The sequence below is a fragment of the Jaculus jaculus genome, chromosome 1, assembly GCF_020740685.1.
Source record: "Jaculus jaculus isolate mJacJac1 chromosome 1, mJacJac1.mat.Y.cur, whole genome shotgun sequence".
In the NCBI taxonomy this organism is placed as follows: Eukaryota; Metazoa; Chordata; class Mammalia; order Rodentia; family Dipodidae; genus Jaculus; species Jaculus jaculus.
Genome location: NC_059102.1, coordinates 39,599,081 through 39,622,281, shown reverse-complemented (window position 1 = coordinate 39,622,281; position 23,201 = coordinate 39,599,081). Strand labels below are relative to the sequence as shown.

The 23,201-nt window shown below is 44.9% G+C and overlaps 1 protein-coding gene across 1 annotated transcript in view; it reads right to left on the bottom strand.

Annotated features, from left to right (window-relative positions):
- Positions 1–23,201, bottom strand: part of Tll2 (tolloid like 2) — a 152,257-nt gene that overhangs the window by 80,103 nt on the left and 48,953 nt on the right. Inside the window, exon 3 of the mRNA XM_004669918.2 lies at positions 2,376–2,453. Coding sequence (XP_004669975.2) covers positions 2,376–2,453 — 78 coding nt within the window. The remainder of the gene's footprint in view (positions 1–2,375; positions 2,454–23,201) is intronic.

The following is a 23,201-nucleotide window of genomic DNA, read 5'->3' as shown; positions in this document are numbered from 1 at the left end:
TGTCAGCACTTTCTTTCCTCATGCCTCTTTATTATAGCCTTAGCAAGTCCTTTCATGAATCTTTATCTACATTTTAATCTCTGTTCACATCAACAAAGCCAAGATGTTTTGCATTCATTAAATTTACTTCTCTCCAGTCATGTGTTAGTCTCTCTTCCCAACAGCAAAATCTATATTTTGCAAGAATTAAACTCATATTTTTTCTTATATATGCTTGACCAGTCTACATTTGAACGAAAAGTCCTATTCAATGTTTATTTGGGCTGAAACATTGTTTTCCTAATTGAACTTTGTATTAGTATTATCTTTTTTTTATTATTTATTTATTTGAGAGCGACAGACACAGAGAGAAAGACAGATAGAGGGAGAGAGAGAGAATGGGCGCGCCAGGGCTTCCAGCCTCTGCAAACGAACTCCAGACGCGTGCGCCCCCTTGTGCATCTCGCTAACGTGGGACCTGGGGAACCGAGCCTTGAACTGGCGTCCTTAGGCTTCACAGGCAAGCGCTTAACCGCTAAGCCATCTCTCCAGCCCTGTATTAGTATTTTCTAACTATGACTTACCTAACTTTTTTTGTTAATTTTTACTGATTCACATATACCACAGATCAATAGTAGTGCTGTGAGCTAGACATGAATTTATGAAGGTGATAAAAAGAATAAACAAAGAACTAGTTGTAACTGAAAAAATTAATTAATTAATTTTTAAAAAGGATATTAGGAAAATAAGCAAATAATAATAATAATAATAATAAGCAAAGGGTACAAGGAGATGAATCCCAGATGTACAAACCCAAATCAGGCAAATTCAGGACAAAGTGCTCTAAGCTACACATTCAGAAAAATGTGAATTAAATAATAATAAGCTATGGCTTACTGGTTAAAAACTGATAATACCTGGTACTAGTGAGGCTCTGGGGGTGGGGACACCCTTGTAAGTTGCTATGGAAATGCAGAGTCTTACTCCTGTACAAAAGCAATCTTGTACCATCTATTAAAAACAAACGAAGTGCATAAGGGCATATGCACAGGAATGCCTGTCGTAGGCTTTGTTCCCAGCAAGAACTGGAAGTGAAGTGAATGCTAATTGATGAGCGAACAATGGAATCAACTGTCTATCCACACCAGGAATGTTTCCACTATTGAAAGGAATAAATTGATCACAAGTAAACTGGATGGGTTTTTCATGATGACAAAAGTATGCTGCATTAAAATTGTGTATCAAATGTAATCTTATATTTAAAAAATAATAGCAAACCCTGTATCTGCATACATATTTGTATATATGCTTACATATGGATAGCTTCACAAATGCCAAGACAGGTGCATGAATTAAAAAATGCAGGAAAATTCAAACCGAGTCACCATCCGGGAAAGATATAGAGTGACAGGCAAAAAGAAGGGAAGGAGGTAGCCAAATTAAAGGGGAAAAAGAAAAAGGCAACACTAAAATATGGCATATGATAGTATCACATTTATGCATTTGTGTGAATGTATGTGAAATTATATGTATACAGGCATTTGTATGTGGTAAAAATGTTATTTAAGTAAACACATCAACTAAAACTAATAATGATTTCTACTTCATCCCTGCAGAGGTATTCTTCAAACATAGGATTCCAGCATTTAAAAATTATTCCTTTGTAGCATAGTTAACTCTAACACTGCTCTGAACAGGACAGTAAGATGTTCTGGCTAGAGGCTCTCAGGAGTAGTAGACCTCAAGCTTCTGAATCTCCACATGCACAGAGGCCATGGGGGTACTTGCAGGCAGGCTGCAGGCTGACAGGTGCCCCCTGCCCACCAGCAGCCAGACACCTCACCTGCCCTTCCCAGGCAGCCCAGGTCTCTAATCTACAGTCCTCCAACTCCAGCTCTGCTTTCCTTTCTTGCCTACTGGGCCCCTCCTTCTCAGAGACACCTTGTTCCCCAGATGTCATCTCTCTTCTCCAGCCTTCAACTCAGAAGCTCAAGAGGAAAGTCAAGCAAGAGGACAGAGTTTAACTGGAAGACTGAGCAGCCCTTGAGCAACAAACACCATCCTTCCACCCTTTCCCCTGGTGGCAAGTCAGTCCCCATGCCCACTGCTGGCCATCTGACTGTCCAGCACAGCTGCTGACACTGTAAGTCTGTGGTTTAAGCCCAGGGTTGGGGAGAGAACATGGTGGGTGACTGACTAACGGTCCTCTTTAGGAGTGATGACAAAGGTCTGGAACTAGACAGTGAGGATGGGCACACTGCGCTGTCAGTGCACTTAGGGCCACTTAACAGTAAACTTTAAGATAATTAAAATGCCAGATTTTAGGTTTCTACAATTTTAAAAATAAAGAAAAGGTCCTCAAAGATCTTGTGGTGCCTCACATACATAACCCTTACCTGTTCCAGTGGACTGACTGCTGGCATTGGAGACTGTTGCATTTGGCCAACTTTCTGACAGCTGCTCTTCAAGCCCCCCTAGAGGAAGACAGGAAAAGAGAGGTAAGGGAACATCATTGCAGCAGCATCAAGGATGGGGCAACAAACCTGGTCATCCAGGAATAATCAACCACCATAGTTTAGTGAAGGTTTGCTTAATTTTATGGGCACAACTATATGCTAGGTACTGTTCCAAATGTTGGGGGGGGGACAACTTTTATATATGTTGTTTGTATATTAATATATGCTTCATATGTGTACTCACAAATTAATGACTGCAGCCCTCCTTGGTTAGTCAAGGTAATTAGAATTGAATTCACGAGCTGGAGAGATGGATTAGTGGTTAAGAACTTGCCTATGAAGCCTAAGGGCCCCGGTTCGAGGCTCAATTCCCCACATCCCATGTAACAGATGCACAAGGGAGTGCATGCATCTGGAGTTCGTTTGCAATGGCTGGAGACCCTGGTGTGCCTATTCTCTATCTATCTGGTCTTTCTCTCTCTGTCTGTCACTCTCAAATAAATAAATAAAAATAAACCAAAAAAATTTTTTTAAAAAAAGAATAGAATTCACCAAGGCTACAGACAAGCCCCTCATCTTCCTGAACTTCATTCCAGAACCTCTTCCTCATTTGCTCACCCCACTGGAGAAGACGGGATGCAGAGAGAAAGCTGTTGAGTCCAGGCTCACCCAGATGGCATGCAGCGCAGTGCTGAGCCCCTGATGAGTTTGGGTACTACTGCCCTGCCAATCTGGGCCTTCTCTAATCATTCTGGTTTCCCCAGAAGGAGCATTTCCTTTACAAAACTGAATTTGCTTTATAAACTGAACTCTACAGACACTGCATCTAGCAAGGGCAGCGATGCCCGTATGTGTCTGTGGGTGTCATTATCTATACGCGTTGTTAACATTCGTCTCTCCACCCTGAGGGGGTCAGCTACCAACTATGAGTTGTTCCTACTGTGTCCTGAGTATAAGATTCCGGGAATCATGGGTCCAGGAGCTTGTGTACTCTAAATGGGAGCTGAGCGGCCAACAGCCGGTCAGGAAGCAGTGAGCTAGACAACAGTGGGCTCTGGAGATGACGTTCCATGAGACAGTGGAGGCAGAGCCAATAAGAGGGGTTGTGGGCTTCAACTGGAGGAATGAGAGGGGCCACCACAGTACTAGAGAGGAGATTTGTGTCCAAGACAGACAATGACATGAAACCACATCAAAGCCTCTAAAGAACAATCCATCGACACAAAAAGCTTTTCTGGTATTTGCTGAGAAACTTGAGGTTTATAAAACAATTTTCCCCCTATCCCATATGGACCCCATGCTAGCCCTTCAGTGTAAACGGTGCGTAGCCTCCATCTTACAGAGGAGATTGCGACACACACTGCATTGCTCAGGGTGGCATAGTCCATGAGTGGAACTGAAGGCTCAGGACACGGTCTCCTGCTCAGAGTCCTGTGATCTTTGCTGTGCCACAGCAGTGCCTGACGGAGGCTCACACTCAGTGCCACACTGCCAATGCAGAGCCTAGTCCTGGGCCTGAACATAGCGCGCGGCCCCTGTACCAACTCCTGAGCTACAGGTGGTCCCATCTCCTGCTGTGCCTCCACAGGGCAGGGGCTACAGCTGCTGGACCTCCTATGAAGAAAGGACCCCCATGGCCAGGCGTGGACAGAAGGCTCCACGCTGCATCCTGCTCGTTCCGCTGCCTTGCTGGCCAACTCAGAATCCACTCGCTCATTCCTTGCAGCTGCTGGGGCCTGGGCTGCCAACTCCTGGCCCTCGGGTATTCTTCCAGTTGCGATATCATTTCCTCTCAGGCTAAAGGTCAGGGGAAATCCTGATGGTATGAAATCGTTCAACAGCAGAGGAATGTGCCATCTGTGAAGGGAAGTGAGGCTCCTGATCCAGCTTAGCATCCGCTCCACAGGCTGCGCAACTGCAGCTGAGAGAACTTGGGCGTTAGCGTCGCTCATCTGTCAAATGGGCTGTTGCAAGGGCTGACTGAGGTAATGGGTTTGTTTAGGCATGTGTTCATTCACAAAATATTTATCCAACACCTGCTACATGCCAGACACTGTTTCTGCTGCTGGGGACATGACACTGAAGAACTCCACCCTGACCTCATGGAAATTATATTCTGATGGAGAGGAAAGCGGAAACAATAAACAAATAGGCAGTGAGTATTTAAGTTGGTTGTTATGAGTACTGTGAGGAAAATAAGTGGCAATGAGAAGAAGAAATGCTAGGGTGGAGAGGCTGCAGTTCATGGAAGGCAGAAAAGAACATCTGAATAAAGTGAGAAAGTCTACAGATATCTGGGGAAGAACATTCCAAACTAGAAAGACAGAAGGTACAAAGATCCCGGGGTGGACGTGTGCTTGGCATCACGGAGCTAGGTATGACAAGAATGGAATGGATAAGGAAACAGTGGTAGGCAATGAGGCCTAAAAGCAGTCAGGGTCTATAGGACCAGCTTTCACAGGACCTTGCAGGCCATTTTCAGGACTTTGATCTTCATTCTGAGTGACCTAGATAGGACTTGCAGGACAGGAAACTGTTCTGTAGCCATATGAGCTTTGTATATGACAGGGCTCGTCAACAGTGTGCCGGAGGGGACACGGGGGCTAAGATTTGGAATACACTCTATGTAGCAGTGGAAGCCCAGCATGGTTTTGGTTGGCAAGTTTGGTCCTGGAGAAATGGTAGAGAAGGTCTATCACATAAAGTCATGTAGTTCAGGAGCTGGAGAGATGGCTCAGCAGTTAAGACACTTGCCTGCAAAGCCTAACAACCTGGGTTCCATTCCCCAGTCTCCATGTAAAGCCGGACGCACAAAGCAGTGCAGACATCCGGGGTTTGTTTGTAGCAGCTGGGGGTCCTGTCATGCCCATTCATTCTCATTCTCTCTCTCCCTCATTGCAAGTAAATAAATATTAGGGCAGGAGAAATGGCTTAGCAGTTAAGGCTTTTGCCTGCAAAGCCAAAGAACCCAGGATCAATTCCCCAGGACCCACATAAGCCAGACACACAAAGTGGTGCAGACATCTGGAGTTTGTTTGCAGCAGCTGGGGGTCCTGGCATGCCCATTCATTCCCTCCCTCCGTCCCCCCCTCTCATTGCAAGTGAATATCATAAATAAATATGAGGGCAGAAGAGATGGCTTAACAGTTAAGGCATTTGCATGCAAGGCCAAAGGACCAAGGTTCAATTACCCAGGACCCACATAAGCCAGGTGCACAAGGTAGCACATGCTTCTGGAATTCATTTACAGTGGCTAAAAGCCCTGGCATCCCTGTTCTGTCTCTCTCTCTCTCATAAATAAGAGTAAATAAGTTTTTTTAAAGAAATGTGTGAGCTGGGGAGATGGCTTAGCAGTTAAGGCATTTGCCTACAAAACTTAAGGACCCAGGTTCAATTCCCTAAACCCACATAAGGCAGATGCACATGGTAGCACATGCATCTGGAGTTTATTGGCAGTGGCTAGAGACCCTGGCATATCCTTTATCTCTTACTCTCTGCCTCTTCGTTTTTCTTTCTCATATATAAATAAAAATAAATAATAAATAAAAATGTGGCCAGGTATGGTGGTGCATGCCTTTAAAAATTTTAGAAAACACATCTTCAAGAATATATACATACACACACACACACACACACACACACACACACACACACACACACAGCCTTTGTTTGTCTTGACTCATTTCTGGTTCAAGGTGAGCTGAAGGTTGTGGTAGAAGAGCTAAGGGCTGGGATGGATGAAGCCAGGCCTGGACTTCAATGCTCAGTTCTGTCAAGGTATGTGAGGGTGGAATGGGGAGAACTGTAAGTCCCTGGGCTCTGGAGTGGGGAGGCCAGATGTGCCCAGTAGCTGGCATGACTGAAGGAATCTGTGTCAACTGTATGCTGGCTGTGGTACTTATCATGTGCTAAGCATGCTACTAACCTGTTTCCTTACCTGGAATTTGGGGCTTCCATCCTCATAAAGACCCAATAGCTAAAGGACTACAAGCAACCCCACTTATAGACAGGAATCACAGTGTCTGGAGGCGTGGGTACAGAGGTAGTTAGTAATGATAATTACTGGAAGGATGCTGTCTGACCTTAGACCTGCATCCCACCTCAGAGTAAGAATAAGTGAAGTGCCTGGTAGGGGAGGCAGAAATTCCCTAGGGCTACAAAGCTATCTGTGAGAGGAGGGCTGATATAATGACCAGGCTGGATTGAGGCAGTTAAGATCACAAATCCCAGCCATTTCTCGTAGGAATATACCTGTATCCTCAGCATTCAGGAGGTAGAAGCAAGAGGATCAGGAGTTCAAGGTCATCCTCAGCTACATAGTGAGTCTGACACTAGCTTGGGCCATATGTGACCCTATCTCAAGTAATAAGCAGTTTTAAGACCTTGTGTTAGAGACTTTTTTTCTTAGAGTAAAGTGGAGCCATCTTCTGCTAGATTTACCCATGAACAAATCTTCAAATTCTCTAGTTAACAAATAAGCAAGCTGAGCACAGTCCCGGGACTAACAAGGCTCAGGGAGATAGACTGCCGCATGTATGAGGCCAGCCTTGGGTACAGAAGGAGCTGAAGGTCAGCCTGGGCTAGAGTGAAGTTCTGCCTCTAAAAATCAAACACCACCCTCCCCCACCCACACACAAAGACTTCCAGTAGCTATTGTTGTTTAAATTAGGGACCAATTCTCTCTCTCTTCCCCCCACCCCTCACATAAAAATAAAATAAAAAGGGCTGGAGAAGATGGCTTAGCAGTTAAGGCACTTCCCTGCAAAGCCTAAGAACTCATGTTCAAATCTCCAGGTTCCATGTAAGCCAGAAGTACAGTGATGCAAGCATGCAATGGTGCACTTGTGCAGAATGGGGTCCACGCATCTGGCGCACATTTGCAGCGACTGAAGGCTCTGGCATTCCCATTCTCCCTCTCCCTCTTTCTCTCTCCCTCTCTCCCCGCTCCTCTCAAATAAATAAAAAAGGAAACTAGGGACCAAGTAATGTTGCGATTTAAGAATGAAAGATGAAAAGAATGATTAAAATAAGGTTTTGTTTATGAATATATATATCAATGGATATTCACAGACACTACTGAACAAATGGGCAGTATTGGTCTACAGAACAAGTCACTGTCCTTTGGGGCTTGAAGAAGTCCACCTCTTTCTGTCTAGATATGTGTGGACGTGTCTCATTACTATTTCATTAATGACGGCAGAGGGGCGTTGTGTGTACATCAGCGTCTCCTGTGATGCATGTAATTAAGGCACTTTCTTTTGGGAGTGGAAGAGAATTGGGCTTTCCTAAAGAAAAGCAGCTTGCTCCCCAAGTTGCTAACAGATTGCTTCTTAATTGAACTTGGGAGGTGAATTATATGGTGAATTAGAAAAAAGAACAACTCTGAATTTCGTGAATTGTTCCATAAAGGAAACTGTGGGATTGAATTGCAAATGCTGGATAGAAACATTTCAGCCAGGCCCCATGCATCCCGGGCCGCTGACCTCCTCCGCTGGGTTTCAGTGAGAGCTTGGAAAGGCCTGAGCTCTCTTTTCAAGGCCCTGAACGCCTGCTTTCCCAGAGACCAGCTGTAAGCTTGGGTTTCTTATGCAAAGGAGACGGTTGAATAAGCCCCTGTGACTAATGAAATCTACAAGGGCTTTGCACGTCGTTGCACTGAAGAGGTAATTACACAAAGACTAAATATATATTTCAATTTTTTTTTGGTCTTGCAATCATTCCCCACGAAGAGTATGTCCCCATGCCTGGAATACCCCCTCGTCCCTGCTCCTTCTCTCCAGAAGGCTGTCTCTCTGTCTTCCTTGTTCTGCAGTGATAGCCTGGCCCTCACCTGTCTTTCTCACTAGCCTTTTATGAAAACAGGAACGCTTTCCTTCCATGTAAAAGTGACACATGGGTTTTCTAGCGTTGGATGGGCCTGACTCCAACTCCACATGTTTGGTTCCTGGTGAGCTTGGGAAGAGAGGGATTGGCTGTAAGAATATAGCAGGAAATATATAGTAGAGAAGCCACTTCTTGGGTAACAGAGCAGCCTTGGCCAATATCCCAGGTATTTTTGTTTGTTTGTTTGTTGTTTGTTTGTGGCCAAGTGTCTCACTAGTAGCCCAGGCTGGCCTATAGATCATGATCTTCCTGCATCAGCCTTCTAAGGTGCTGGGATTATAGATACGTGTCTGCGTCGTGGACATAGCCAACCTTGTCTGTGCCTTCGGCACCTGGGAAGCTTCTCAAAGTCCCCCTGCCCAGGCCATGCCCAAGCTAGTTAACACAGACCTACAGAGGGTGGAGCCAGGGACTCAATACCTTTTAAAGGTTTCTCAGATCATTCAAAATAGCAGTCGAAGTTGAGAGCCATTGCTCCAAGAACAGCTGTCTCACTCCCTAGGGAAGCTCATGAAGACACATCTTCCCATCATCTATGCAGAGCTAGAAACGGCTGCGCTCTTTTGAAGCGCTGTTGGCCTACCTCAGTCTTTCATTCACTAGCCCATCTACCACAGATGTCACCAGGTACCTGCTGCAGGCCAGGTGCTGGGTACTCAGGGTTAGACAAATAAATAAATAACAAATAAAAATTACAATAAAAGCCCCTTCCTTTACCTTGCTAAAAATAAGGGAGATCCTGGAACCCTGTGGCAAGTCACATGCAAGAGATGGTAGGGAGGGTTGCAGGAGCTTGGTTAGAAGGCCTTGGAGCCCAGGAAGAGCACGAGGCCACAGCTTTCCCAGTGCAGTGGTGTCTTAAGTGCAGGCTTGAAGGACTAGAGGGCTCCAGCCAGATGAAGAGGTGGGTGTGCCTGAGGAAGGGGCTTAAAGACAAGGGAAGGGTTGGTGGCAATGATTCACACCTGTAATCATATCACTTAGGGTCGGGGGAGGGTGGTGCAAAGGCAGGAGGATTTTGAGTTCAAGGCCAGCCTGAGTTAGATCCTGTCACCATAAGAGCCCAAACAGAAAGAGAGAGCAAGAAGACAAAAATGGAAACTATAAACCCAAGCTTAGAATGGTTAAGCACCATGTGGAACTGGGACACCAAAGAGGTGAGGCCCATATTCATCATTATGGAAATTCATAAAGAAAACTTCATTTTAATCATTGTTTTCATTATTTTTAAAGCCTAACGTGTCTTGATCTCTAGTTTTATTAAACACAATAGCTACTGTTTGTTAACTGTAGAGGATTTGAAGACATCCTCAGGGGTAAATCTAGCAGAGCATGGCTTCTCTTTAAGAAAAAGGAAAGGGGGCTGGAGAGATGGCTTAGCAGTTACGGTGCTTGCCTGTGAAGCCTGAGGACCCAGGTTGGATTTCCCCAGTACCCCTATAAGCCAGGTGCACAAGATGGTTCGTTTGCAACAGCTAGAGGCCCTCACGTGCCCATTCTCTCTTCTGTATCTGCCTCTTAATCTCTCTTTCTCTCTCTCACAGCAAACACAAATAAAGAAAGAAAGAAAGAAAGAAAGAAAGAAAGAAAGAAAGAAAGAAAGAAAGAAAGAAAGAAAGAAAGAGAGAAAGTCTCCAACACAATATGCTGAAGACCAATTTATTACGAATCCATTCATTCAAAAAGTCTTGGTTGAACACCTGTCCTGGGTGGCCCTGGTGAGCTCAAGCAGATAGCACCTGCCTTGGTAATGCCTGGGTTCAAATGGATGAGCATGCACAGTGAGGCCATTTCATGAAGGGGTTAAACACTTTGAAAAAAAACTGTAGCAGAATTTCATGAAAGATGACAGGGGATGGAAGCCAGGGAAGGTCTCTGCACAGGTGATATTTTGGCTGAGACTTGAGCTATGAGAGGAAGACACCTATGTGGAAAGAGTATTTGTAACAAACAAACCAAAATTACAACTGAAAAACATCCAGACTAGCAAGATGCAACTACTCCACGGAGACTTTAGTCATCTGTTAGGGAAGAAAAGCAAGGCCCCTTTAAAAGGCTGACTTAAGAACAAATAAGCCCATCGCTATGGTAATCAATGTGTAATCTGAAGCAATTCAATGCCAAGTAACTTTGATATACATGCCAAGTTTCAAACACTAAAGAAGGGAAAATGAGTTAAAATATCATTGCCAGACTTTGTTAGTGCACTGATCAAATATTCGTAAGAAAATAATAAAATGGGCATTCTTATACATATATGCCCACTGGAGAAGCCCTATAAATTGGTAACACTTTATAGGGTAATTTTTGTCAGAAATACCAAAATCTTGTAAAACAGGCAAGAACATGACTTTTGGGTATCTGCATTAAGAAATTAATTGGCAATGAAGACAAGGGACATTCATTTCAATATGTTTTAAATTTTTTAAAGACTGTGACAGAGCTGGAGAGATGGCTTAGCGGTTAAGGCGCTTGCCTGTGAAGCCTAAGGACTCACATTTGACTCTCTGGGTCCCATGTAAGCCAGATGCACAAGGTGACGCAAGCACATGAGCTCACATATGCACATAAGGGGAGCTCACATATCTGGAGTTCGACTGCAGTGGCTGGAGGCCCTAGTGAGTCAATTTGTTCTCTCTCTCTCTCTCTCTCTCTCTCTCTCACACACACACACATTAAAAGGCCAGTCTGTTGGGCTTGGCTAAAAAAAAAAAAAAAAAAAAAAACAAGACTGTAACAAATATACTCATAACTGGGAGTGGTAAAATGAATTACGATGCAATGAAACACTATGTAACTTTTCCCACCAGTTTTGAGGTTTGCTAAATGAGAGGAAATCATATTGCAAATCAGAAAACAGGTCAAGAAACAGCCAGTGTGACTTAGAATGAAGTATGATTCCATGTTTCTATGAAAGTATACATAACCAGGTGTGGTAGTTCACGCCTTCAATCCCAGCCCTTGGGAACCTGAGGCAAGAGAATTGCTGTGAGTTTGAGTTCTCTCTCTCTCTCTCACTCCCTCAAGTAAATAAATACATAAATAAATAAAATTAGTTTTTAAAACATTAGAAAATATTAAATAGAAATGCCCTCAGTGACCATGTAGTGGTATCTCATTGGTGAAGTGAGTTTTATGTTCATCACTATGGAAATTCATAAAGAAAACTTTATTTTAATCATTCTTTTCATTATTTTTAAAGCCTAACATGACTTGGTCTCTAGATTTATTAAACACAATAGCTACTCACTTTGAAGTGAGTTTTATGTTCTTACATTTCTTTTATGATTTCCAAATTTTACTCATCATGTTGTTTTTATACTCAAGAAATAATGAAGAAAACACTAGGTTACATGTACATTTTGCCCAAGAACATGTGCTCAGCCCTTTTCCGTGTACACATGCACACGCGCACAATACGCAAGTTGTCAGGGAAACGTTCTGATGGGAAGCAACAGTTGTGTTTATGCAGATGGGAAAGTTGCGGGCCAGCCTGGCATTTCTGCTTTCAGGGCTCAAAGCGAGCCTGAGTCCACACCTTGGAAAGATGGAGGAGAGGGAAACTCATCGGTGAGGAGCAGAGTGGGCCTGTCAACACCTTCTCTCAAGCCCGTGCTGGGTGAGCTCTTCAACACTCCCTCCTTTCTAGCCAAGCTCACAGGCAAATACCCATGTCCTGGCACTGCCGGTTATGACCTAAAGTTTGGTCCTGCCCTCCCAAGCAGAGACTCATGGGAGACTTTATTCTTTTGAGACAGGGCATCACTCTGTAGCTCAGGCTGGCCTTGGTTTCATCACAGTCTCTTAAGTGCTAGGACTACAAGAATGAACCACTACGCCTGGCTCATGGGAAATGCTTTGAAATTATTTTTATTCGTTTATTTGAGAGAGAGTATGTGCATGCCAGGGCCTCTTGTCAATGCAAACGAACTCTAGGCACATACACCACTTTGTGCATCTGGGTATTGGGGAATTGAACCTGGGTTCTTAGGATTCCCAGGCATTCACCTTACCTACTAAGCTATCTCTCCAGCACCCATAGGAAACTTTTTAATCATGTGAATTAGAGCCCTTCTCTTTGAAGGACCTCTAAGCCAGATGTCCATTTTGCTTGGTATTAGACCCTCCACTCATCTAGAATGCTGCATCTTTCCATTCCCTGACTGATAGACAAATCCCCATGGGACCTGTGCATGGGCATGTTTTTGTTATACCAGGTACTCATTTGGCTTCAAGCTGCCTGCTTTCTCCTGCTCCCGGACTCCATGTACCCTTGTCTGTCTGGTCCATATCACACATATTTAGCATGGCATTGGCTTTTTTGCACAAAAGCTATTCCTCCTCAAAGGATTGCTATGAAGTTTGAGAGATGACACATCCAGCCACAGAATGACACTTGGCACATAATTGGCACCCACCGTGTCTACTAGTATTACTTTGGGAGGAGGGGTACTAAGGATCCAACAGAGGGATTTGCACATGTTAGACAAGCGTCCTACCATCTACTTCCAGCCCATGGCTGTTACTCACTCTACAACTGTTCTTGACATCTGAAGAAGCAGAATGGGATGAAAGAACAAACCACAGGGACATTTTAGATGAAGCATCACAGGTCAAGGAAGACATTCAAGTTTTCCTTAAAGCTGATTTGAATTAACAAAGCCGGGGCTGGAGAGATGGCTTAGTGGTTAAACACTTGCCTGTGAAGCCTAAGGGCCTCGGTTTGAGGCTTGATTCCCCAGGACCTACATAAGTCAGATGCATAAGGTGGTACATGCATGTGGAGTTTGTTTTCAGTGGCTAGAGGTCCTGATGCACCCATTCTCTCTCTCTCACTCACTCTTGCTCTCAAATAAATAAAGAAACAAACAAAAAAAAAATTAACAAAGCCAAGTTCAGGTGGAAAATTATTTGATGGTCCCTGACAGTCAGTGAAAGAGAGTCATCTCATTGTAACTAGGCATAGTATTTCTTTAAAATTTGATATGGGGCATGTCCATAACAGTATATAGCATGACATTAAAAAGAAGTCTTTTAAAAAACTAACTTAGCCAGCATGGTGGTGCACACCTTTAATCCCAGCACTCAGGAGGCAGATGTAGGGGGATTGCCAAGAGTTCATGGCCACCCTGAGACTACATAGTGAATTCCAGGTCAGCCTGGGCTAAGGTGAGACCCTACCTCAAAAACAAACCAAAAAAAAAAAACAAAAAACACCTTATTTGCACCTCAGTTCAGTTCTATGAGATAGCTATCTAGCTTTCATTACAAACAAGAATATGGAAGGTAAATGCGCCTGCAGGCCCACAGCTAGTAAGAAGCAAAAGCCAGGTGCAATCCCAGTCCCACCTGACGCCACAAGTGGCCTTTGTAATCCAGGGCCATAGGTGCCAATGTCTAGCACACATAACCAGTGTCCCGGTGGAAAATGCCTGCTCCTCGATCATGGCATAGCAGGAAGGCCACAGGTCATGCTCCCTGTGAGAACTCTCTGAGAGCACTTCTCGGGGAGGGTTCTGAAGATTCAGGGAGCCTTGTGGGTATTTTGTAGTGTGAAGCCCTTAAGAGAGCTGGATCTCTGAGAAAGAGGAGGCGGTGAGGAGAGGAAGGCAGATGGTGAACGGACACCTGAACCCTCGAGAGAAGCTGTCCCCAACAACCTACTCTCGGCCTCCCCAGGGGACACCACAAAGGACGGCCAGGACACAGGCATCACACAGTCAGAGTTCTTGGCCCTCAAGCCTGGATTAGGACAGGTGTCCCTGAAGACTGAGCAGGTTCTTCTCAGGAACCGTAAAAGATCCCCTCTGGACACAAAAGATAGCTCCCTTCATGTTGGGTTGAGCTCAGAACCACTTAGAACAACTTACAACATTCTAGGATTGCCCCCAAGGGGCTGGAGAGATGGCTCCATGGTTAAAGTGCTTGCCTACAAAGCCAAAGGATCCAGGTTCAATTCACCAGGACCCACATAAGCCAGATGCACAAGGTGGCACATGCATCTGGAGTTCATTTGCAATGGCTAGAGGTTCTGGTGCACCTATTCTCTCTCTCTCTTTTTCTTCATCTGCCTCTCTTAAATAAATAAATGGAATTACCCCAGAGTTATGAGCTATGCAAGGTGCCCCTTCTAGCTTTAAGTTATCCTTGGTTTGACTCAACCAATTCCATGGTGTGCTGGGCCACGTGGGAGACAGCTACAAACCAGACACTGCCGTGAGGTAGGACGGTGACAAGAAGCTGGTGAAGGAAATCTCACCATCACCCTGAGAATCCAGAACTTCCTAGAGGTGTCATTCAATGTTAAGAAGGGGGCTGGTGAGATGGCTCAGAGTTAAGGTGCTTGCCTGAAAAGCCTAAGGACCCAGGTTCAATTCCCCAATAGTCACTTAAACCCAGATGCACAAAGTGGTGCATGAATTCGGAGTTCATTTGCAATAGCTAGAGGCCCTGGCACACCCATTAATTCTCTTTCTCCTTGCAAATAAATAAATATTTTTTAAAAGAAAGTTAAGAAGGGCTTTACACATGGAGAGGGGAGAGTAAGGCTAAATAGGCCATGGAATGTGACTGACTTGTCCAGCCTCATAATATAGCATATTTATCCTGAGAGTTCTCTGACAGTTCATTTCTCTGAGCCTCCATGTTCTCATCCGCAAAAATTGTTATATCAGGATCTAATTTTTTTGCATGCATGTGTGCATGTGTGTGTGCACTGTGAGGTGTTTTGTCCTATAAACTCACCTGTAGCAGGTGGGGAGTGGGATGCCAGGTGCCCCACTCCGTTGCTCTTCTGCCCAGGCTTGTTTTGAGCTGGAGTCTCTTTACTGATTCCACAGCTTGCCCGGCTGCAATGCTTCTCGAGTTTCTACTCCCCTGCAAGCCTGGAGCTACAGGCATGCATGGCCATGACAAGCTGTTCATGTGGGATCTGGAGATTTGAACTTGGGCTGTCTCAGGCCCCCTTAGGTCCTCATGCTTGTGCAGGAAGCACACTTAACCACTGAGCCATCTCTCTAGCCCAGGACCTAACTTTATTTATTTATTTACTTATTTTAGTGTTTTGAGGTACGGTCTCACATTAGCCCAGGCTGACCTGGAATTCACTATGTAGTCTCAGGGTAGCCTCAAACTCACAGCAATCCTTCTACCTCTGCCCACAGGGGCTGGAATTAAAAATGTGCGCCACAATGTCCAGCTAGGATCTAACTTTTTAAGTGGTGAGCAGGAACTAGTTCAATGTCTGGGATATTACTTCACTGAGGACTACGCTTCTAGTCCCTTTAGAAGTCTCAGCCTCTTATATCTGGATGATGGAGCTCTGTCTCCTCCAGATGGCATTCACCCCAGGCAGACAGACAGACAGACAAGACACACACACACACACACACACACACACACACACACACACACAGAAACGCAAACACAAAACGCCATAGCCTGTACCCCAGTAAGGTCCAGGGTTGGTCTAAATGTACCCAGAGGAAAGTTAGCCTCATGAGGTCCTACTCACAGTCAAGACTTGAACAAGGTGTAAGCCATGTTCCAGTTTCACTGAGAAGGAAAAAAGACAGTAAAGGAGGGAAAGGCAGGCAAAAGGAACTCACTCTCCTTCCCTCCCTCCCTCACAGAAATGGCTGTGGCCAGAAAAGTCAGTGGGTTTGGTTTTTTGGAGTTCTGTGAAACCATAGATAGAAACTGCTACTCCTCCAAGGCTCTCAGGAGATTCTTTTATACGTAGACTTCCAGAAGTTTCTGAGAGTGATTTCTGAAGCAGGGAGTAGTTGGAATGGCAGCAGTGGAGAGAAGATGAGACCTGAAGACTTCATGGTTGACAGGGAAGCAGAATGGGAGCAGAGCACGTGGGATACCAGTTAACTCTTCCCTGACAACGCAAATAGCTAAGCACTGGACAAAAAGCTGAAATGCATGGGAGGAAGGTTCTAGAAGAATCTTCTTAGCCTTTATTTCCTTCCTTTATAGCTCACTAATTTAGCAGTGACCTTACTTATTTGCTTATATGTTGATGGCCTGCCTCCCTCACACTATAATATGAAAACTTCCTCTTCTTCACTGGTGTGTGCCCAGCCCTGGGATAGCACACGTCCTGTGGCAGCTGTAAACCGGTAGCTGCTGGAGGACGGACAGGGAAGAACACAGAGGATGTGAGGTCATGAGAAGGGATGACGTTCTGAAGAGAGGTGAGGAGGAGAACAAGGACACACAGGAGAACTGTGTGAGTGGTAAGGCAAACAGGTTCTGGGGCCCAGTGGGTGTGAAGGGGACATGGAAAGAGCCTTGGTCAGCGCTCCAAGACCTGACTATGGCACCCATTCTTTGCATTAAACTTTGCAACTGAAAGGAACATTTAAGAGAATTCACTCAGAAAAGTCAACATGCGTAACTTTGGAAAACCCCAACAAGAAGTTTGTATGCCTGCGAGCGGAGTGCCGTACACTTTTAGAAATCAGCAAAGGAGAGGACGCCCAGGCTCCTAGGTGGATGGGGAGATGCCGCACACGTGGTAGGTTCTCCATGCGAAGCTGTGAGCTTTACACAGTGATGGCCCAGATTCCAAAAGAATCTGCAGTTCTGTTGGAATTTTCCTAGGTTGGGCAAAGTGATTCATCAAAGCCATCTAGAAGAGGAGATAAGTGGCACTCCAAGAATTTCTAAAACTGAAAAACAAGGACATGAGGATACGCCCACCTAATACTAAAATTTAAAAGGAAACTAACATGGAGAGGCACAGAAATAAATGGGACATGATGGGACATCGTCACACAGAAAAGCACACTCTGTGTGATAAAGGAGACCTCACTAGCCCTGAGGAAAGAATACAAAACAGATGGTGATGAGGTTGTGCTGAAGAAATTGGGTTATGGGTTATGGGACTTCAGAGAAAGTGTAGTATATTGAAAGTTTAGGAAAGTATAAGAAAGAAATGTTAGGGCTGAAGAGATGGCTTAGTGGTTAAGTACTTGCCTGCAAAGCCAAAGGACTCAGGTTCTATTCCCTAGGACCCACATAAGCCAGAGGTACAAGGTGGCACATGCATCTGGAGTTTTTAGCAGCTGAAGGCCCTGGCATGCCCATTCTTTCTCTATCTCAAATAAATTTTAAAAAGAAAGAAATGTTGCATATAAAGAAAGCAAGTAGCCGGGCATGGTGGTGTACGCCTTTAATCCCAGCACTTGGGAGGCAGTGGTAAGAGGTTCGACGTGAGTTCAAGGCCACCCTGAGACAACAGAGTGAATTACAGGTCAGCCTGGGCTAGAATGAGACATGAGACCCTATCTTGAAAAACCAAAAAAAAAAAAAAAGCAAGTAAAAATCTATAGCAACAGAAGCTATTTTTCAAAACTATAGTGAGACTAATTCTGCATGCTTAGAAGTTTAGCAAAGAAATTTTGGTGTGATGTGTTCAATTTCAGAACTTGTGTATATCAGAAAGGCAAATATCCCAGAATGGAAAAAGAATGAACCATTACAAGGGCAAATATCTACAATGAAGATAACCAATTGTTAGCATCCATACTATGAGAATGAGTCATGCAAATCAGTGTGGAAATACCCATCCATGTGGATGAAGAAAATGGACAAAGTTGCTACAGAAGAAAATCTGAACTCAACAGATCTATACACTGATTGTGTCCTCCTCAAACCTCGTCTGTTAAAACCCTAAACTCTCATGTAATGGCATTTGGAGGTGGGGCCTTTGGGAGGCTCAGCCTTCGAGAATGGATTCATGCCCTTACAAAAGAGACCCTATTGAGCTTCCCTGATCCTTCTGCAATGACAGGAAGAAGTCGCCATCTCAGAACTGAGTCTTTGCCACATACCAAATCTATGGGCACTTTGCTCTTGGACCTCTCAGAGTTGAGGGAAATAAATTTCTGCTGTTTACAAGTTACCAAGTCCGTGGTATTTTGTCATAACAGCACACACAGACCAAGAGAGGACATAATCATAGGAGTTTAGCTTGAGGAATGAAAGCAAAAGCAAAATCAAGGTGACATCTTTCCCCTATTAAGTTAGTAAAAATGTATTCAATCATGGAGAATCTGGTAGAAGTGAAATCTTCTATCTATGAGAGGTCACTTATTTAGCCAAGTTGATGAGTATCTGAAATGGGCCCTTCACAGGACTAAACACTGGGAACATTCACACAGTGATGGCCCAGTGCAGAGAGGAGGGCACGGGAGCATCCATCCACAGGCTTCCCCAGTAGCACTGGCTGAGCCTAGGGGAAAGGCAAGAGAGGAGGGGCCCCCCACTTCCAGGCATTGCCATGGGAGGCAGGTACCCTTGGATTTCCCTGAGTCTGATGCCACCCATCTTTCCAACCCCTCTCACTCTCTCACTGTCATGCCCACCCTCAGACCCCGCCCACCCTGAACCATGCTCCTCCAGGGCAGTTCTGTTCTCACTGCCTACTTCCTTCCTCCTTGACTTTGGTCAGGCTCACCTTCCCCTTGCAAGGCCCTCTCTCATCAAAACCCTCCGAGGCTCACCCTAGCCTCTTCCAAGAAGCCACAACCCTCCTCCGTGCATCACTGACATCTCTTTCATAGCCCTACACTGATCCATCACTCCTTCCCTCACTCAGCAAGCTTCTGTAGGGCACCCCTCTGTGTCCGACAGTGTACCAGATGCCAGAGATAGATGGTAAGATCGGACTTATTCCCAGTCTGATCATATCTTGCCCGTCGCGTTTTTCTTTGAGTCAGTTTATCACTCCTATAGAATAATTTACTTATTTTTTTAAACTTATTTGTGTGTATATGTGGGTATGGGCACACATGTGTGCATGTGTGTGTAAGTGTGTGTGAGCGTGCATGTGTGCATGTGCGTGTAGTCAAAGAACACCCTCGACGTATATGCACTCTTCTTTCGCCTTCTTTGAGACCAGGTCTCTTGCTACTTCGAACAAATGCCAGGCCATCTGATCCGCAAGCTGAATTCAGACCATCTTGGCCCTATCACCCATTGCCACAGGTGTACTGGGATCACAGATGTATGTGCCACTTTGCAACGGCTTTACATGGGTGATGTGGGAGGCTTGAGCTTGAGTCAGCAGACTTTGCGAGCAAGCACCTTTAACTGCTAAGCCATCTCTCCAGCCCTTGGCAATTTACTGTTTGAGGAGCAAGGAAACAGCTTGTACCTACCCACCCGTGCAATATTCACAACAGATCCCCAACAAGTGTGCCTAGTTGAAGTTGATGGGTTCCGATGTGCATTGGGTGCTGGTCTCAACACTCACTGCCTCAGCGTGGGGCGCGTATCGCTGTTACACCTTTTGCAGATGAGGAAAGCAAGACGGGGGGGGTGGTTAAGCCCTGGGCATGTGGCAGAGCGGGGCAGGTCCTACGGCACCTCTGCCCTTTGTTCATTGCTCCTTCCCTAGTATCCCTGCAGGAGCCGAGGAGGAGGGACTCGAGACAACGTGGAAGACGCAGCTAGGTGCTTTTTGTCCCACAGAAAGAGGACATAACCAATCCTCATGACAGGCAGAGGTGATGTTCCTCAAAGGCCTGTGAACACTAAGGGAGCAAAAACTGAGCATTTGTTCCTAGGAAGTGCTGCACAACACAGGACTGGCCGCTACACAAAGCACAACACGTTTCATGCATTGCACTGTTCACAGCATTGCACCAACTGACTGATAAACTTCTGTGTGCTTCAAGACCCCTTATTCAGTATGCATTGTTGATTCCTTAGCATTGAATTCGCGGCCGGCAGCAGTGTAACTCCAGACCAAATGCACCTTATATAACACATGGGTTTTCTCCATAAAGTGCATCATAGTCTCCTTAGGATCAGGAACAGTAGGCAGCGGTCCAGCATCATCTGTGGGATCAGGGACAGCGGGCAGCATCGTGATTGGGACCATTTTAAACAGCAAAAGCACCGACAAAAAGCACATACACACAAAAAAAAAAATCCTCTCTGACTGGCTGGAGAGATGGCTTAGTGGTTAAGGCACTTGCCTGTGAAGCCTAAGGACACATGTTTGACTCCCCAGGACCCACATAAGCCAGATGCACAAGGTGGCACATACATCTGGAGCTTGCTTGCAGTGGCTAAGGCCCTAGCATGCCAATTCTTTCTCTCATTTAAAAAAAAAAAAAAAAAACCAACTCTTTAAAAACTAGGCACTAAGTAGGCCACAATAGAGGCAGTGTTCACAGCAAGGGAACTGAAATGAAAAGCATTCGACCTCAGCTGGGAACATGAAAACTGGGTGGTTCGGGTAGTTCTCTGATTGACATACGTCCAAGAATATCCATAAGGAGTTGTGAGATGCGTAACTTAATCTCACCATTTGTAAATCAAGATTAGTGAGTAGCAGAGGGGCCAAATGGGAGAAGAAAAGAGAAAAGACAGAAGAAGACAAGCTTACCCCCAGGGAGCTGGAGAATCTCAGAGCTGTGTGGCAGAAGCTGAAACAGAGACCTTGTGTGCAGAAGCTGCCAGAATACGGGCAGCCACAACTCAAGCTCCCCCGTACCTGCATGACGGCTTTGCGTGGGGCAGTGGTCATGGGCAGTGACTTACCGCTCACTTAGCATAGGCCAGCCTGGGTGGCAGGCACAGTGGCCAGATGGTAGTAACTGTACCCAACAATGGAAGGCTCCCTGGAGGCACAGCTGGCATATCTCACCCTTCACAACAAATGACTCTGCCTGGCTAGGTGTCAATAATGTCAACACTATCTGTTTCCAAACAGGATCACAGTTCTTTTCAGAAGACACACTTATAATGCATGCTGTAATACAAACAGCAAATGTGTTAATATGGACAGAAATGCAAACAAATACGCCTCCAAATTTGAGCAGTGGCTGGGTGACCTGAGCCCAAGCTCAGAGGCTCAGAGGAAGGAGGAGAACACACAAGGGCTAGAATAGTCTCTCTGCCCAGCCAGGACTTCAGGGGAAATGTTAGGAAGATCTTATCCCATGATCTTTGCAGAGATGGCCAACTGACCAGATGTACAGATTTCTTACAAGGCAAGCTTCACATCCAGGGTCACACAAAGAGGAGTGAAGAATCAGGAAGTCAAAGAAAGGGCGAGAGGACAAGGGAGACCACACTTAGAGAGATGGAGGAGAGCAGCAAGGAGCAACCAGCCCCTGTCCTTGACCTTTGGGTCAGTGAGAATGCAAAGCAGGGCCATCATCATTAAGAGACCATGTCAGCTGGCTGGCATGGTAGTAGTATCACAAGTTAAATGCCAGACTGAGCTGCATAGTAAATTCAAGGTCAGCCTGGCCTATATAAAAAGACCTTGACTCAAAGAGAGAGAGAGGAATCAGTAGCCTTCCTATATGCTAACAACAAACACACAGAGGATGAAAACAGAGAATCACTCCCATTTACAACTGCATCAAAAAAATAAAGTACCTTGGAATAAACCTAACCAAGGAAGTGAGGGATCTCTACAATGCCTACTTTAAAACACTCAAGCGAGACATTGCAGAAGACACTAGGAAATAGAAAGACATCCCTTGTTCTTGGATTGGAAGAATCAATATTGTGAAAATGGCAATCTTACCAAAAGCAATCTATACATTTAATGTAATCCCCATCAAAATTCCAATGGCATAGAGAAAACAATCCAAAAATTCATTGGAAGCACAAAAATCTCGAATATCTAAAACAATACCGAACAACAAAAATAAAGCTGGTGGCATCACCATACCTGATTTTAACCTATACTACAGAGCCATAGTAACAAAAACAGCATGGTACTGGCACAAAAGCAGACATGTAGACCAATGGAACAGAATAGAGGACCCAGATGTAAGTATGGGTAGCTATAGCCACCTAATCTTCAGCAAAAATGCCAAAGATACTCATTGGAGAAAAGACAGCCTTGTCAGCAAATGGTGCTGGGAAAACTGGATATGTATCTGTAAAGGATGAAAATATATCCTTATCTCTCTCCATGCACAAGAATGAAGTCCAAATGGGTTAAAGACCTAAACATCAGACCTGAAACTCTGAAACTGCTAGAGGAAAAAGTAGGGGAGACTCTTCAACATACTGGTCTTGGCAAAGACTTTCTGAATATAACCCCAATTGCTCAGGCAATAAAGCTACAGATTAACCACTGGGACCTCATGAAATTACAAAGCTTTTGTACAGCAAAGGACACTGTGAATAAAGCAAAGAGGCAATCTACAGAATGGGAAAAAATCTTTACCAGCTATACATCTGATAGAGGACTAATATCTAGGATATACAAAGAACTCAAAAAATTAAATAATAAGAAATCAGACAACCCAATTAAAAAATGGACTATGGTAGCCAGGCATGGTGGCTCACACCTTTAATCCTAGCACTCAGGAGGCAGAGGTAGGAGGATCGCCGTGAGTTTGAGGCCACCCTGAGACTACCTAGTTGAATTCCAGGTCAGCCTGGGCTAGTGTGAGACCCTACATCACAAAATCAAAATAAATAAATAAATAAAATAAAAAGGGATATGGCAATAAGCACTTCTCTTAATGTTCATACCTATATATTAATGCTATTCTCACTTTTGGTAGAGAACCTTCTCTTTTCAGATGGCGGTGACCTTGGGATGATTCAGAAGGCAGCATGGTGCTGGGAAGAAGTGACAGGAGTGCTCAGCACTGCAATATCAATATCACACCTTCCAAGGCTCAGGCTCCATTGTGGAAGAGGTGGCAGGCAGAATGTAAGAGCCAAAGGAAGGGTAGGACTCCTTACAACATGCTCCTCCAGATACAAAATGGCCTGGATATCCATGCCCTCATAGTGCCTGACACTACCTACACAAGACCATCATAATGGGAGGAAAAGATCATGACATCAAAACAAAAGAGAGACTGAAAAGAGGAAGGGATAGGATGGAGA